The 16,040-nt window shown below is 55.5% G+C and overlaps 1 protein-coding gene across 1 annotated transcript; it reads right to left on the bottom strand.

Annotated features, from left to right (window-relative positions):
* Nucleotides 1-600: 600 nt before the first annotated feature.
* Nucleotides 601-11,292, bottom strand: LGALS3BP (galectin 3 binding protein). Its single transcript, XM_022589441.3, has 6 exons — nt 11,162-11,292; nt 9,211-9,285; nt 7,945-8,136; nt 7,342-7,473; nt 4,811-5,063; nt 601-2,244 (listed from the first exon to the last, which is right to left on the bottom strand). Exons 2-6 carry the CDS (start codon nt 9,260-9,262, stop codon nt 1,212-1,214), a joined length of 1,662 nt encoding a protein of 553 aa, XP_022445149.2. The 5' UTR covers nt 9,263-9,285; nt 11,162-11,292; the 3' UTR covers nt 601-1,211.
* Nucleotides 11,293-16,040: the final 4,748 nt, after the last annotated feature.

Genomic DNA, 16,040 nt, shown 5'->3' with positions numbered 1-16,040 from the left:
CCAGCACCCAGAACCCACGGAACCCCAGGCCCGGTCCCCCCGCCTTGGCCTAGATTCTGTGGGTCTTCCAGTATCCTTCTAGTATATCCTTCTTCTGCCTGACCACCCCATGGTGGGTGTCTTTTATTTGTGGTCAAGCACTCTGTTGGTGGCCTTTTAAGGTTCTTTGCAAATTTCCATTTTTACAAACAACGCTGAGATGAGGATCTCTGCCCCCATCCCTGTGCACATGTGCAAGGATTGATGGAGAAAAGATTCCAAACACGTACTGTTCCTTCTACCTGGAACACACCCTCCTCCCATTTCCCCCACATCTGCTGCCCCGCACTCTTCATTTCTCCACTGAGATCCACGAAAGTAGCTCCAGCCTGTGCCTCCCCCTGCCACCCTCTGGTTTCCATCACCTGTTATTCCAGCTTGTATTTACCCCAAGTGTTTTACTTGTGATCGCCTGTCTCACCCACAAGACTGCAGCTTCACATGGAAAGGACTGGATCTGCTCATTCACTGGACCCCAGGGCCCAGCACACCCAATGTCCGGACTCAACAACTCTTTCTGCATGAACAAGAGAACTTGGGAACCACAGTGCATTTTTTTTTAAAATAAATTTATTTATTTATTTTTGGCTGCATTGGGTCTTCGTTGCTGTGCACAGGCTTTCTCTAGTTGCAGCGAGCGGGGGCTACTCTTTGTTGCGGTGCCCGGGCTTCTCATTGCTGTGGCTTCTCTTGTTGCGGAGCACAGGCTCTAGGCGCGCAGGCTCAGTAGCTGTGGCTCACAGGCTTAGTTGCTCTGCGGCATGTGGGATCCTCCCGGACCAGGGCTCGAACACGTGTCCCCTGAATTAGCAGGCAGATTCTCAACCACTGCGCCACCAGGGAAGCCCCCACAGTGCAATTTTAATGATCTCAGATAAGGGACAGCAGAGGGCAGAGTGAAAGGCAGGGGAGGAGACCCGACAGCTCCTTGCTCATATCTTGTTTCTTCCCGACAAACCAGCTGGGCGGGCAGTGGGAAGTGGGAGCTCTCGGTTTGTGGACTGCAGTAGTTGAAACCTTCCAGTAATTTCTTTAAGCTCAGAGAGATCAACGGAAGCAGGGGGGGGCCATCTGGTGGCTGGTGGTTGGAGATGGTTGCAGAGAGGAGGTGAAGGATGGGAGGTGCCCCGCCTCTGGGCGCTCCTGCCACCCTGGCTCCCCCAGCCTCGGGTCTAGTCCACACCCGTGGAGTTGGTCAGGTAGAAGGGACGGATGACAACTTGGAAGCTGCTGAAGGACCCTGCCGGGCAGGGGAAGAAGGAAGCACTCCTGGAGCTGTTGGTGCCCAGGGCGCTGGGGATCAGGGCCTTCCAGCCCTCGAAGTTGGTGACATCTGCCACGAAGTTTCTCCCACAGAGCATCAGGGCCTTGTTTTCATAACCGATGGTGGGATTGGAGTAGCTAGACTTGGAGAGGGCCAGGAGGGGGGGGTCGTCAGAGGAGCACGAGAACCCGTAGTTCCAGCAGCTCTGGATGGTGGGGAGGTAGACTAAAGACCAGGAGACTGAGCTGGCCTGGAAGAGGAAGCTGGGGTGCTGGGGCGTCTGGAAGGACCGGTAGGGGTTGTAACTGGAACCCATCACGGAGGCGCTCCAGGTGGGTGAGGTGTAAAGCCGGGGCTGGTAGGTGTCCTCGGTGAGGTTCAGGCCCCTGTACTGAGCCAGCAGCTCGAAGGGCACGGTGTGGAACTCCAGGGCCTGCAGCATCTTCTTCTGGAACAGCGCCTCGTGACTCCAGTACAGGGACAGGTTAAACTGCAGCGTGAAGAGGTCGCTGGGCGGTATCATGGGGAACCGCACCCTCTCCACCAAGCCCTCCACCTCCCTGCGGGAGATGCGCCTCTCCTGGCTCCATTCATCCAAGGCCAGCAGCACGGCCAGCTCACTGGGAGTGACCAGCTCATTCCTGGAGAGCAGGTCTCGGAGCACGGCCGTGGGGACGCTCGGCCAGGCCTCGGCCTGCGTCAGGGCCCCAAAGTTCCAGGCCAGGAACTGCACGCAGATCTCCTCCAGCACGGGGTCCCGGGTGGCCAGGGCATAGGCATAGAGGTCCAGGGCCGTCCGGAAAGAGGGGTCCTGGGGGAGGAGGATGGCGAAGAGGTGCCCGCAGTAGCTCTGCAGCTGCTTGGCCCCGGAGGCAGAGGCGAGCTTGTGCAAGCACTTCACTGACGACAGAGAGACGTCGATCCTCCGGGAGTAGAGGTACCTGCAGGGAGACAAGGGCTGATGCCTGGTGATACTCCTTCCCCACAGGACAGCAGGTGCGCCCTGATGCGCGTGTGCTATTGACCGCTGACACCCGCGGTGCTAGCTATTTCAAGGGGCATTCAGAGCCCCCTGATTTATCTCCTGGGTCAACGCACATTCCAAGCTCCCGTTTGCTTAGAGCCAGGTGTGGGCGGATCCCAGGCTCTTTGAGGATGTTGCTTCATCCTCATCCGTGAGGGGGGTGGTCCCACCACCTCCTGCACCATCACCACCGTCCTCACGGGCCGGACCATGGGCGCCAGGGCCTGCCGGCCATCCCGGGCATCAGCGTTGCCCTGCCCTTCCCTTCCCACCGTCACGCACCTGGCCAGACCCCCTCGGGCCCCCACTGGGTGCCCGTAGGCGCCCCTCTGACCCCAGCACCTGTCAGGTGTTCCCGTGACATAGGTATCGCCGCTGGCCACCTCCTATCTGCCTTCCCCACCAGCCGTGAGCCCTGCGGGCGGCACCCAGTCTGTGCCATCTGCCATGTAACTCAGTGAGCCACCAGGAAGCCCTTTGCTGCGTGAAGACGCGTGCGGAGGGAGCCTGCTGGGAGGGGAAACGATAGGCTGTGGCTGCTGTCTCCTGGGACATGGTGAGTAGGGTCCTGCTTTGGGAAGAGCCAAACTCTCCCCATGGCTTCTCTCGAACGCTGAGCCTTCCAGGGAGCAGCGGACCTGGTGGCTACCCTGTCACCTGAACATAGAGCTGGGGGCGCCCAGAGCAGAGCTGGGGCCCCACAGTGTCCAGTGCCGGTGGCAGAGGTGGGCCCGCCCTCCTCCCACCCTCTCTGCCCTCATGCGCTCAACACATCACGTGATCCTGCTGATGACCGTGAACTCTGGGGCAAAAAAGGGCATCTGCACCCTCTGGCCCGTCGCCCATAGCTGGGTATCTGCCTGGTGGTGGCCTGAGCCCAGGAACCTCCGCCCTGGGCAGCACCTGGACAGAGGACGAGGCATTGCCTCTCTCATAGGCAAGGGGTGGCACCGAGGGCCCCGCAGATGGCCATTGACAAAGGGAGCAAGGAAACCACAGAATGTTTCTGTCACCACCTCTTAATCCCGCTTTGGGGCCAGAGAGGGATGGTTCCCAGCTGCTGGGAGCTGTGCAGCTCCCACCTGGTGATGCCCCAGCCCGGCTGGCTCTCCCTGGTCTGGGCACACTGGCCACCCTCAGCTTCAGGCGGGCACCCGAGTGGCTGGGGACAGGGGGTCGCAATCAGCCCTTCGGCCCTGCGCCACCATCAGGGAAGAAAACATCCTGAAAGGTAGAAAAAAGACCAAAGGCCCTGGGATGTTAGTGACCCCCAGAGACCCCAGAAACTGGTGAGAAGCCGGATTACTGACAGAAGGCTCTGAACAGCAGTTGCCGCGTGGGGAACACTGGGAAGAGGGAAGGGGAGCGTGCGGAGCAGCCGCAGTGAGCAGGGGTCTTCTGAGGCCTTCTGGGGCCTGGACGGGGCTCACTGCAGCCTCTCTGCCTTAGGGGAGGGAGAGAGACGGGGCAGAGAGAAAGGAAGAGAGAGAGAGGGAGGGAGAGGCAGAGACAGAGAGAGACGCAGGGAGACAGAAAGAGACAGGGAGAGACAGGGAGAGAGAGCCGGAGCACATGGCCAGACAGTCCAGAAAATCACTGAACTCTGACCAAGGGCGGTGACTCCAGCTGGGGCCGGGAAGCTGGGGACAGGCGCAAACGCATTACAGATATCAGTCCCGCTAGAAGGGGTACAGGATGGCTGCCAAGTTCTTATATTGTCCTTGGCTGAAAAGAAGCCACTTTAATCTGTTTTAACTGCCATTTGTTGTTTTCTCTTAAATGTCACTTTCAGCTACCTACAGCTTTGGGTCACGAGAGAGAACAGCTTTCATAGACGTGGTTCTTTTTTCAAATTGATGCTCGCAGAACACCAGCCCCCCGGGAGGCCCCTTGGGTGGGCACAGAGTGGCCCCCAGCGGGGCGGTCTGCGGGAAGGGGCCGCCCCTCGGGGCCCACTGTCATCTGGGAGACGGGCTCCTGAGCGTGGCCGGCCCACTGGTTAGACCCGAGGCCCGGGCGGCCCCGCCTGAGGGCTTCCCCCCACTTTTCTCCAGCAACAGATTTGGATTCGGTTTTTAAAAGAATTTTTTGAGTGAGCAGATCAGTCAGGTGAGAAGAGGGAGAATCCTTTGATGGTTGTTTTTTGGATGCTTTTACGACACCTGAGAGACAGGGGTGTGTGTGTGTGTGTGTGTGTGTGTGTGCGCGTGTGTGTGCGTGTGCGTGCGTGTGTGTGCGTGCGTGTGTGTGTTGCCCCATCTGTCACAGCCCCTGCGGAAAGAATGCATAAGAATGTGTGTGTGAATGTGAGGATGCGTGGCTGTGAAGGCAAACGTGTGAATGTGTGAGTGTGTGTGCACACAAGTGTGAAGAAGCGTGTTCACCCAAGCATGGCTGCCGTCGGTGCCGCATCCCTCGTCCCTGCGGTTTGCCTTGGAAGGGATGCTGCCCAGTCCCCAGCCCCTGGCCCCAAGGACACTCACTTGATAAAGTCTCTGACGAGAGGCACACACTCGGTATCCACCTCCATGGTGACCCTGCTGCTCGGCTCCTTCCACAGGCCGTGTGCCTCGGGGTTGGTGGACAGGATCAGCTTGTGGGCACAGATGCCCAGCTCGTCCTCCTCCTTCGTCTTCACCCTGATGAACAGGTCACAGCCCTTTTGGCTCTCAAAGATCTGCTCTAGAGCTGCAGGGAGCTCGCCGGACAGGTCGAAGGTGTGGATGCCTCTGGTTTCTAAGGGGTAGAAGGGAACGTGCCGTGTTGGGAGGGGCCCTGACACTTGCTTCCTTTGTGACCTGAAAACACTTTTGCTCCCTGGAGTCAGTTTCTTCCCTTAAATCGTGGCCCCGCTCCTGTCTTATCTACTCAGAAAGGCTCCTGGGGAGGCAAGGAAAGAACAGCCCTGGAAGACAGGGTGCTGTTGCCCTCCGTGGCCCAGAGCCCCCGCTCCGTCAAACACTCCTACTTAGCTCATCTGCCTCCTCCAGATTCTGACAGCACATCCAGGTGGGTGTTTCGGAGGCGCTGACTCCCAGAGCCTGGGGCCCCATCCCAATCAATCACTCACCCAGATATGACCTTCTAAAACCCAAACCTCCTGCCTGGTTTGGTCTGAAGAGGGAGGGCTTAATGGCAACCCTATTTAGAGTTTTGAGGTTCTCAGCAGCCTCCTTCAGGGGACCGAGGCCTAGAGAAGCTACTTGAAGCCCCCAGGGTGGTTTGGGGGTGATGCACCGCCTCTCCTGGCCCCTCCCAAAGCTTAGCAGGGAACTAAATTCCATCTGTTTTTTCTTTGCCACAAACAGGTTTGAATCAATTCTGACAATTAAACCAGGTGGGTTCAGCCCCCGCATTCCTCCCCGCACCCCAGGCTCTCCTTTACTCTCACCCTGGGGCTCCCCACCAGGCCAGGGCTGCTTCCTGCCTTGCACCCCAGCCCCACAGCCCAGGTGTGTCTCCTGCACGTGCTCCCGCGCTCCCTGTGCGAGCCCAGGGAGAAGGACAAGTGGTCATGAGAGACGAGATAAAACTGGGACCCGAGGACTCAAAACTGCGGGGCAGCCTCGGTCCATTTAGAATGTCTGATGGCGTTGGGGAGAGGGCAGGGCTGGGGCTGTTTGCAATCAGGCCTTTCTGCCCCCAAGAAACGTCTAAAGCACGTCCAGCAGGCTGTCTAAGCCCGGGTCCAGGGGGTGTGCTGTAATATGTTTTGGAATGCGAACCAGCAGAAACAAAAGGCTGGCGTTTCGAGAGATAAGCCTGCAGCATGTAGACACAGGGTGCAGAGGCACCTCGTTTTAATGTGCTTCACAGATGCCACGTTTCTCTGAAACTGAAAGTTGTTGCAACTGTGCCTTGAGCTACACCATTTTTTTTTTCCCCAACGGCATTTGCTCACTTTGCGTCTCTGTGTCACATTTTGGTAATTCTCAGTCACCTTTGATGTTACTATTGGAAAAAGATTATGACTTGCTGAAGGCTCAGATGGTGGTTAGCATTTTTTAGCAATAAAGTATTGTTTAATTAAGGTATGTACATTATTCTTTTAAAAATTAAGGTGTGTGGAGTGTTTTTTTTTCATCGATAGCTTTTCTGGTTCACTGATTTTATGCCATCGATTTATTATATTTAGAACTGGCTAGTCTTTAAATTTGTTCTCTACAAAAAAAGAGAGAAAATATGCATATTTATTTTATCTGAAACTCTTCAGCTTCAATCCTTTCTTAATGCAACAAGGCCATGCCCGTGTACAGCTGAGCACCGGTGTCAGTCTCCCCGCACCTCCCCCCATCACAGGGAGGGGGCGCTGCTGGGCCAGGAGCCTGCACCCGGTGACAGCCGCTTTCTCTCTTGCAGGAGTGACCTAGGACTCTGGACTAGGGTCAGAAAATCTTTGTTCCAGTTCTAGCTCTGCTTCCAACTAAGTGTGCTTGCTTATTTATTTAATTGAAGTATAGTTGGTTTACAATATATTAATTTCAGGTGTACAACATAGTGATTCAATATTTTAGTATGTACATTGTTTCTTTAGACATAATACTATTGCACACTCAGTAGACTACAGTATAGTGTAAACATAACTTTTACAGGCACTGGGAAACTCAAAAATTCCTGTTACTCGCTTTACTGTGATACTCGCTTTCAGTGGTTTGGAACTGAACCTGAGATATCTCCGAGGTGTGCCTGTATTTGGAATGTGGCTCATTGCCCGAGAATCGGGTTAAATGGAGCATTTCTGAGTGGCTCCGGTCGGGGTGGGGGGGGCAGTAAGGAAGTGGAGATCTGTTGCTGTGAGGTGGTGGGAACTGGGCCTTTCCTGCCCCTCCTGGAGAGTAGGCACCACCTGCGAACCTTTGCACGGGGAGGTGTGTGATCCGCGTGGAGGGGTGGGGAGCCGACGTGACCACCGTCCCTGGGATCCAGGGCTCGGGCCTCCGTGGCAGCTCTTGGGCGGGGGTACAGGGAGGGCCCTGGGGCTCAGGACGGGGCACACCCCCCCGCCCCCGCTCACCGTTGGTGCAGATCACGCCGGCGTCCTCGTCATGTCTACAGTTGCTCTTCATCCAGCCCAGGGATGTGCAGTTGGCCAGCGAGGGCTCTGTCCCTGTGCACTGCACCTTGTCCAGCATGATGGGGCCCCTTCCTGGTGGCACAGCAAGGACGACAGAGCCTGGAGGGGGAGCTGGGGCTCTCGGGGCTCTTGTAGCGTCATACCATGAACTAGCCTTGTTCTCACAAGGTCTGTCTGCCTCATAGATAGCAAATTATGACACCGTGATTTATGTGTCTACCCCTGTCTCTGAATATTTGAATGATTTCCCTTTTTTTGAATCACAGGCACTGCACACAGACTTTTCTTTTGGGGGGAAACTGTTTCGAGAAGGTAAATTGCCCGGAGTGGAGCCACTGGGCTGGAGGACACGGCCGCCGGCCAAGCCTGCGTGCGTGCTGGGCCGCCAGCGCTCAGCCAGCGCGGGGCTTCGGCCTCTTTGAAACCTCTGCCAGCACCGAGCTGGCGGGAACGCCATTTGCCCGCCTTAGGTACGATCCCTTCCTGGGCCTGGTTACTTAGCAGCGCGTCCAGCTTTGGAGGACCTGGGGACTCGCAGGTTACCTGGCCCGAAGGTGGCTCTGCCCAGAGCCTCGGTGGCATTCTTGAAGCCCAGGGCTCGGCAGACAACGCTGGCATCTGTCAGGTCCCACAGGTTGTCACACACCGTCCCCCACTGGCCGCTGTAGTAGATCTCCACGCGGCCCTCGTTGGCTGTGTCCCCGTCGGCCAGCCGCATGTCACCGTCTTTCACGCCTGCAAGCTCCCGAGGGAGAGCAGAGGTCAGCAAGGATGAAAGCCGCGTGCTGGGCCTCCATCCCAGGGCAGCAGCATGGCCGCCCCACCCTCCTCGGGGGTCATGTGCTTTCACGGGGGCAGTAAAGTTCTCCCCAGTAGGGGGTGACCCCTGGATCGTTAGCTTTGAAGACTCCATCCATCCTCGAGGGGATCACCCCCCGGGGAGGAATGGAAAGTACACATAGACCGCCCCCCATACACACAGTGAGGGTAGACTCCACCTTTCTTGTCTCTGAGGTCTGAACCCTTTATTGATAGAGGAGGGGCAGAGGGGTGCCCGATGCCACCTGAGAGTAGGGTGGCAGGACCCCAAGGAAAGAATGGGGGATGGGGCGGAGGCCCACACTGACCCCACTGAGGGTGTCTGGGGCTTGGGGTGCAACCCGGGCACCACAGTGAGGACTGCTGGAAGGGGCGTGTGGGAACGTGGGGGGCAAGCAGGCCCAGGACGCCCCGGAACTCAGGCAGAGTGCCAGGCAAGGAGAGGAAGCGGGGTCCCGGCCCTACACCTGTTCTTCTGGGACTCGGCCCGCTGACCTCCCCTGCCCATCCCCACCTCAGCCCCCGCCGGAGCCAACAGGGTCAGGCAGGAGCTGGGTGCCATGTCAAAGGACACTTCTCAGATGGGGGAGCAACAGGCCTCTGTGGGGTCACCAGGATGAGGAAGGGCCTCGAAGTGTGAAGGGTGAGGACAGCCGTCCAGGACTCTGGAATCTGACTGTGTCCAAAGGGCACTGGCCTCGTGTCCCCCAGGGTTTGGCCAATCTGTGGGCCTCTCCTGCCGGGTCCCTCTGGTTCCCACCGGATGAAATGGTGACTCCCTTGGCATCCCCTCACTGAAACATACAAGCCATGACTTGGGACACCCGGGACACCGCTTCAAGCAGGAGAGAAGACCCGGGCTGACTCCCATCACCCAGGCACCGGGCAGAACATTGCCCTGATTTTCTGCAAAGAGGGGGCTGACCCCGCAGAGCAAGGGAGCGGCAGCTTCACAGACGCTGCTTTCCAGATCTCCGGGGCCCCGCTCACCGTGAATCCCCGCGACCAGCAGCCACATCCACAGGAGCCGCAGGGGGGCCATGGCCTTGCCTGGGAGCCCCTGTCCTGCAGCGAAAGGAGGCAGCCGAGTGAGACGGTGGTGCTGGACAGCCCGTGGCACCAGGGCCGGCGTGTCCACCCAGCCTTTGGACCCTGCTCACGGAGGGCGGCCGGCGGGTGCAGGGCCTGCACCCTCAGAGCCGGGAGCCTGGGGAGTGCCCGGCGGGGGCCCCTTACCTCATCTGAAGGTGGTCCTCCGAGGACAAGGAAGACCTGCCCAGAGGAAGGGGGGTCTCTGGGCAGCGAGGACAGTGGGAACATGAGCCCATCTCAGAAAGCTAGGCCTGGCGTGGCTGTGAGGGGGGATGGGTGGGGAGGGTGGGGAGGGAGAAGGCAGAGTGTGCGGGTCCCAGATTGGGAGGGCCTGGGGAGCCCTGCTCAGGATGGGGCTTTGTCTTCAGTCAATGGAGCCCTGAGGGGGTGCCCTGAGGTCTGCAGCAGATGGAGAACATTCTGTGGGTTCTGGACCAAGTGAGCCCAGGAAGGGAGGGGGCGGCAAGAGCAGGGCAGGGGGATGCAGCAGGAGGAGGCCCCAGAAATCCGGGCAGGAGTGACAGAGGGACAGCCAGCAGTGAGAGAGCTTGGGCTGGGCGCGTCGGGCGGGGAGGACAGGGGTCAGGGCTGAGGCCCAGGCCTCTGACTGTGCAGCCAGGTGTGGGTGGGGAGAGGCTGCGGGGAGGGGCACAGGATGCGAGGACCTCTGAGGTCAGTGTCCCCAAGGAGCAGAGGCTCGAAGAGGTGGGGGACCACCAAGGCCACACAGCCAGCCCTGGGCAGGCAGGCAGGGGGGACCCAGGTCTCCCCACTTTTGCCTGGACTTCTTGGCTCCGTTTAATTGTCACTGCTCACTTTTCCCCTTCACCCCCATCCTGCCCCTCACTTGTCTCCCTCCCCTCCTGTCCGCACAAGGGGGTGGTCACTGCAACACCAACACTCACCCCTGGGGCCCAGCGAGCAGAGATGTGGCCTCTCTTGTGGCTGCCCCTCAAGTCAGGGCCTGGTGACCTCGGGGCGGCACCCCGGGACTGCGTTAACCAGACCCCTGGGGGCGCCCAGGCACGAAGGCCTGTTAACCATCATTGAACGGCATCCCTGGGCCAGGACGACTCACACCACTGGCTCGTGGGATCCTGACCACGAGCCTGAGAAATGCTTCATTGACCCCACCTTACAAGTGAAGGGGTAGCCGGCTCGGCTCACACAGCTGGGGAGCCGTGCGTCGTGTGTTTGTGTGGGGGTGCCCTCTCTTCATTACACTGACCTCAGCAGATGGCCAAGGGGCTAGGATGACCAACCGCCCAGTGCACTGGGGCCTGTCCCGGCTTTAGCATGGGAACTCCTGTGTCCTGGGACATGCCCTAGGTTCCAGGCACATGGGGATGGCTGGCCACCCTCTGCACTCCCCAGACAGTGGCAGCCACCAGCTTTGCTCATCCTGAAACAGGAACTCAAGGCCCCAGACAAATGGCCATTTAAGCACTTGGCACGTGGTATGCAAATGTCACAGTACTTCAGGTGGCCGCGACCACCCATTTTTGCCTGACTCATTTGGGAAGTGGGACAGAGTTTATGCAGACTGGAAAGAGGTGCTCTTCCTTTGGGCAGGTTTAGCCTGGGCTGAAAAGCACTGAGCAGAGAGAGCACCTTGGCTGAATTCCGAGCCTGCTTTTGCCCCTTGGGCTGGTGTCCTGTGTGCCAGTGGACAACCTGCCCAACTAACTGTCCACAGAGACCCTCTGGACACGGAGCCGCAGTGATGGTCCCCGGACTCAGGGGAAGCGCCAGATCCCCATCTGGGTACAAGCAGGGAGACTTGGCCCCCATGAGATTACATGGTATAGAGGGAGGGACACCCACCTGAGAGCAAGAGGCACAAGCTTACCTGCCCGAGACAGCTACTGATGGCTGTCCTACAGCCTCCCACCTGCAGGATCCTTCTGCAGATCAATCTTCAACCCAGAAAGCCCTTCCAGTACAGAGCGTGGTCGGGCTGGTCTCAGGAAATGCTTCAGAAAGCTCAGTCTAGTTTCGATTTCTAGAAACCACCTGACACTGTTTTCTTCTGGGGTTGGCTGCCGCCAAGGCTTCCTGCACCACCCCAATCCCCCTCGGTGCTGACTGGGGCGGTGGGGATGGCAGCGGCCCGAGGCGGCAGTCTGGCTGATTCTGTAACCAGAGCAAGGCGGCCGACAGCCACATTTGAATTTCAGTACTCTTCCGAGCTGGACCAGTGCCAGGCCCCTGCGCTGGGGGAGGGGAAAGGAGGGGCAGCAGCGGACAGCGGTCAGAAGAGCAGAGGGTGGGCATGGACAGGCAGGATGTGCATCCGGGGACTGTGGGCTCTTTCACCGCACACCCTGAACCATTTCCTGGGTCTCAAGCCTGACCTGAATGTTGCACCCTGCTGGGGCAGGGGCAGAACCTCTGGAGTGGACATAAATTGTTCTGCCCGTCTCACGCCCACTCCCTTGCCTTTCCTCTGACAGGGAGCCAGCACCTCGATTTTCCCCTGGGGAAGCACCCCCGTCTCACCCTCAGGTTGTGTGGCTCCTCTGGGGCTGACCCGAGCCTGGTGGGTGGGAGACAGATGGTGTCAGGGAGGCGCCGTGATCTCAGCCGGCCCAGGGAGTCAGCTTCAGACTCCCGGAACGGGACCCTGCAGGGAGCAGGCGGCCTGGAGATGCTGATGTCTGTGGTGCCCCAGATTGTGCCTTGAGGAAAGCCCAGCTGGGGATGCAGGTGAGGGAAGAGCTGAGAGACGGAGGAACCTCGGTCCTGATGCTATGGCTTGAGCACCTGCGTCCAGCTGGCCTGACGTCAAGGCCAAGCCCTGCCTTCAAGGTTAAATGAGGCAATCGATCTCTTCTATTTCTGTCACTTGCATTCCAGGCTCTGGACAAGAGCTGTCCCCTTGGAATGTCCCCAGGTCTCTCTAATCCAGTGGCTGTCAACCTGGTCGGCACATGAGAATCACCCAGGAGTTTCACAAACTCCCAAGGCCCAGACCCATTAAATCACAATCTCTGGGGTGGGGACAGGCATTGGCATTAAAGCCTTGCAGGTGGTTCCCATGTGCAGCCGGGGTTGAGAACCAGTGGGGGAGACAGAGTTTCCCTGGCAGACCTGCGTCCAAACGAGTGAGCCCCCAGGTCAACTATTCAATGACTATTTGCCCAAGATGTGAGGTCTGAGGGGGCTACCGGCTCATCTAATCCCCTCCAAAGGAACTGTAAAGATCAGTGGGGAGAGCAGCAGAAACAAAAGTGGCAGAAGAGACAGGGGAGTTTTAACACGCCATCCAGCTGAAGGAGCCTCAGTGCTGGCTGACACAGAAACCCCAGCACTGTCACTTCTAGTGTCGATTGGTACTTGCAGCAATAAGTGGCCGGTCTAGGTCAGGAGTGCATAGGAAGTCCTTTGGGAGGTACTGGTGGCAACGTCGAAAAACCCAAGTTGCCGAATCTTTATTCCCTGAGTCCTTTCCTGCTGGAAAGTCCTTTGTGTGCAGGTGGTAAAATGTCAAACTGAGGCCCAGACATGGAATCAAAGCACGGGTGTCTGTTCCCCTCCGGCTCTCAGGGTCTCTCCAGGAACAGGAGAACGGGAACTGAGAAGGGGAACTGAGACCATCTGCTCCAGAGAGGAGTGGCTCAGCTCTGGTAAGGAGACCAACTGAAAGCCCCGACACTGTGGACAATCGGGCCAGTGGTGACAATGTAGAGCCCGCTGCTGTAAGCAGGAAGCCACAGCCGAGACGTGGTGGCGAGCGTGCTGGGGGCTGTCAGAGACCAGAGCCCTTACGACGCCCATACGACATTCTTTGTGCCTCCTCTCCCGCCGCCCCCACCAAACACGGAACGCTGCCTGTAATACTAACCTCGAGGTAGCTGGCACTGCTGTCAACTTTTGACAGGACCCATTCAATACTCCTAACCTCTACAGGAAGTAGCTGCTCTTATTAACTCTTTAATAGATGAGAAAACGGAAGTGCAGAGAGGGGAAACCCAACCAGTTACACAGCTGGGAGCTGGAGAGCTGGGATTCCAACACACACTTTTCTTTCTTTTTTAAAAAATTGGCTTGAGGGACTTCCCTGTTGGTGCAGTGGTTGGGAGTCCCCCTGCCAACGCAGGCAACACGGGTTCGTTCGGTCCCTGGTCCGGGAGCATCCCCCATGCCGCAGAGCGGCTGGGCCCGTGCGCCACAGCTACTGGGCCTGGACTCTGGAGCCCGTGAGCCACAACTACTGAGACCGCATGCTGAGGCTGCTGAAGCCCGTGCGCCTGGAGCCTGTGCTCCGCGGCGAGAGGGGCCGCCGCAATGAGAGGCCCATGCAGCGCAGCGAGGAGTAGCCCCCGCTGGCCGCAACTAGAGAAGCCCGCACACAGCAACAAAGACCCAACGCAGCCAGAAATAAATAAATAAATTTATAGAAAAAAAAAATTGGCTTGAGATCTGATAATCTACACACAATAAAGTGCATCGATTTAATGAGTTTTGCCAAATGTATACAGATGGTAACCATGACAATCATAATATAGAAAACATTCTCATCATCCCCAAATGTTCTCTTATGCCTTTGCTGACAATCCCCTCTGCCAGCCCCCAACCCTGGCAACCGGGGATCTGCTTACTGCCACTGCAGCTCTGCGTGTTCTAGAATTTCATATAAATGGAAATACACAATATATAACCTTTAACTTAGCACATGCTTTTGAGATGTCACTGAGAATATCAGTAATTGGTTCTTTTCTCACGAGTAGTAGCCCACTGTGTGGACAGACCTCAATCTGCTTCTGCACTTATGCATTGATGGACATTTGGGTCACTCCCAGTTTTGGACTACACTCACCCGCCCCCCCCCACCCCCTTATCCGAGGCTTTGCTTTCTGCAGTTTCAGTTATCCGTGGTAAACTGCAGTCCAAAAATATTACATGAAAAATTCCAGAAATTAACAATTCGCGAGTTTTAAATTGTGCACTGTTCTGAGTAGCGTGATGAAACCTTGCGCCGTCCCACCTGGGACGTGCATCATCCCTTCATCCAGCGTATCCCACCTGTTAGTCAGTTAGTAGCCGTTGTCGTTATCAGATCGACCGTCCAGATATCACAGTGCTTGTGTTCAAGCAAATCTTCTTTTACTTAATAATGGTCCCAAAGCACAAGAGTGGTATGCTGGCAGCTCGGCTATTCTCTTACTGTGCCTAATTTATAAATTAAACTTCATCATAGGTAGGTATGTATAGGAAAAGACAGTATATATGGGGTTTGATGCTATCCACAGTTTCAGGCATCCACTGGGGTGCTGGAGAGTATCCCCTGTGGATAAAGGCGGGACTACTGTATTACAAATAAAGCTGTTAGGAACATTTGGAGACAAGTCTTTGCGTGAACGTAAGTTTTTCTTTCTTTTGTGTAGGGATAAGATTACTGGGTCGTATGGTAGGTGTATGTTTAACTTTTTAAGAAACTGTCAAAGTGTTTTCCGAAGTGGCTGAACCATTTTGCGACCCTACTAGCAATTTCTATGGTGGTTCCGGTAGCTTTAAATCCTTACCACTACTTGGTATTGCCAGTCTTTTCAGTTTTATCCATCCTGGTGGGTGTGTAGTGGAATCTTACTGTGGTTTTAATGTCTCACGATGTGGAGCATCTTTTCACGTGCTTATTTGGCATTTATGCCTCCTCTTTGGTGAGGTGAAGTGTCTATTTAAATCTTAAACACATTTTAAATTGGGTTGTCTTATCACTGAGTCGTATACATTCTTTATATATTCTGGCTACGAGTCCTTTAGCGGATACGCGACTTGCAAATTGTTTGGCTGAAAAACTTGCCTTTTCATTTCCTTAAGAGTGTCTTCTGAAAAGCAAAGATTTTGAGCTTGGAAAAAGCTCAATTTTCCATACTTTTGGTGTTACATCTAAGAAATCTTTGCTTAACCTAAACTCACAAAGATTTTCTACTGCACAGAAATCTATAGAATTTTGTAGTTTTAGCTCTTATATTTAGGTCTATTATCTAACGTGAGTTAATTTTGCGTATGGCGGGAGATGAGGGTTTCAGTCATTTATTTCCATATCGAATAGAGTTGTCCCACCACTATTTATGGAAAGACAATCATTTTCCCACTGAATTACCCTGGCACCTTTGTCAAAAATCAATTGACCACACACATATGGGTTTATTTCTGGACTCTCTTCTGTTCTCCTGACTTTATATATCTATTCTTCTTATGGCACTAATACATTTTGATGACTTACAGCCTTACATTAAGGCTCGAAGTCAGATAGTATCAGTCCTTCAACTTTGTTTCCCTTCCTCAAAATTTGAGTCTTTCCACCCATGAAGACAGCATATTCTTTGATTTATTTGGGTCTTCTTTGATACCTTTCATCAGTGTTTTATAGTTTCAGCATATAGATCTTGCACATATTTTGTTAGATTTATATCTAACTATTTCATGTTTTCCGGTGCTATTATAAATGACGCTGTCTAAAAAATTTTCCATTTCCAACTGCTCACTGCAGCTGCACAGAAACAAAATTAATTTCTGTATTTGAACTGTGTATCCTTCAGCTCTGCTATACTCAGCTGTTAGTTATTTTTTGAAGAGTCCTTAGGGTTTTCCTATCTAGTTGATCTTGTCCTTGGTGAATAAAGACGGTTTTACTCTTTCTTTTCCAATCTAAAGACTTTTCTTTTTCTTGCCTAATTGCACTGTCTGGGACCTCGCATAGGACAGCGGGTGAATGAAAGTAA

Source organism: Delphinapterus leucas, chromosome 19 (genome assembly GCF_059928025.1).
Source record: "Delphinapterus leucas isolate spDelLeu-1000000601 "Yukka" chromosome 19, BTC_Dleu_Yukka2, whole genome shotgun sequence".
NCBI lineage: Eukaryota > Metazoa > Chordata > Mammalia > Artiodactyla > Monodontidae > Delphinapterus > Delphinapterus leucas.
Note: the sequence above shows the minus strand (reverse complement) of the source record. Positions and strands in the feature narration are given on the sequence as shown.

Bases quoted from the DNA above. Each gene is read 5' to 3' on its own strand.
- LGALS3BP (XM_022589441.3), bottom strand. From the start codon at position 9,262: ATGGCCCCCCTGCGGCTCCTGTGGATGTGGCTGCTGGTCGCGGGGATT. The intron at 7,474-7,944 runs GTAACCTGCGAG...CTGTGCCACCAG, and splicing joins CAGAGCCACCTTCGGGCCAG to GAAGGGGCCCCATCATGCTG. The intron at 2,245-4,810 runs GTGAGTGTCCTT...GTCTCCCTGCAG, and splicing joins CTCGTCAGAGACTTTATCAA to GTACCTCTACTCCCGGAGGA.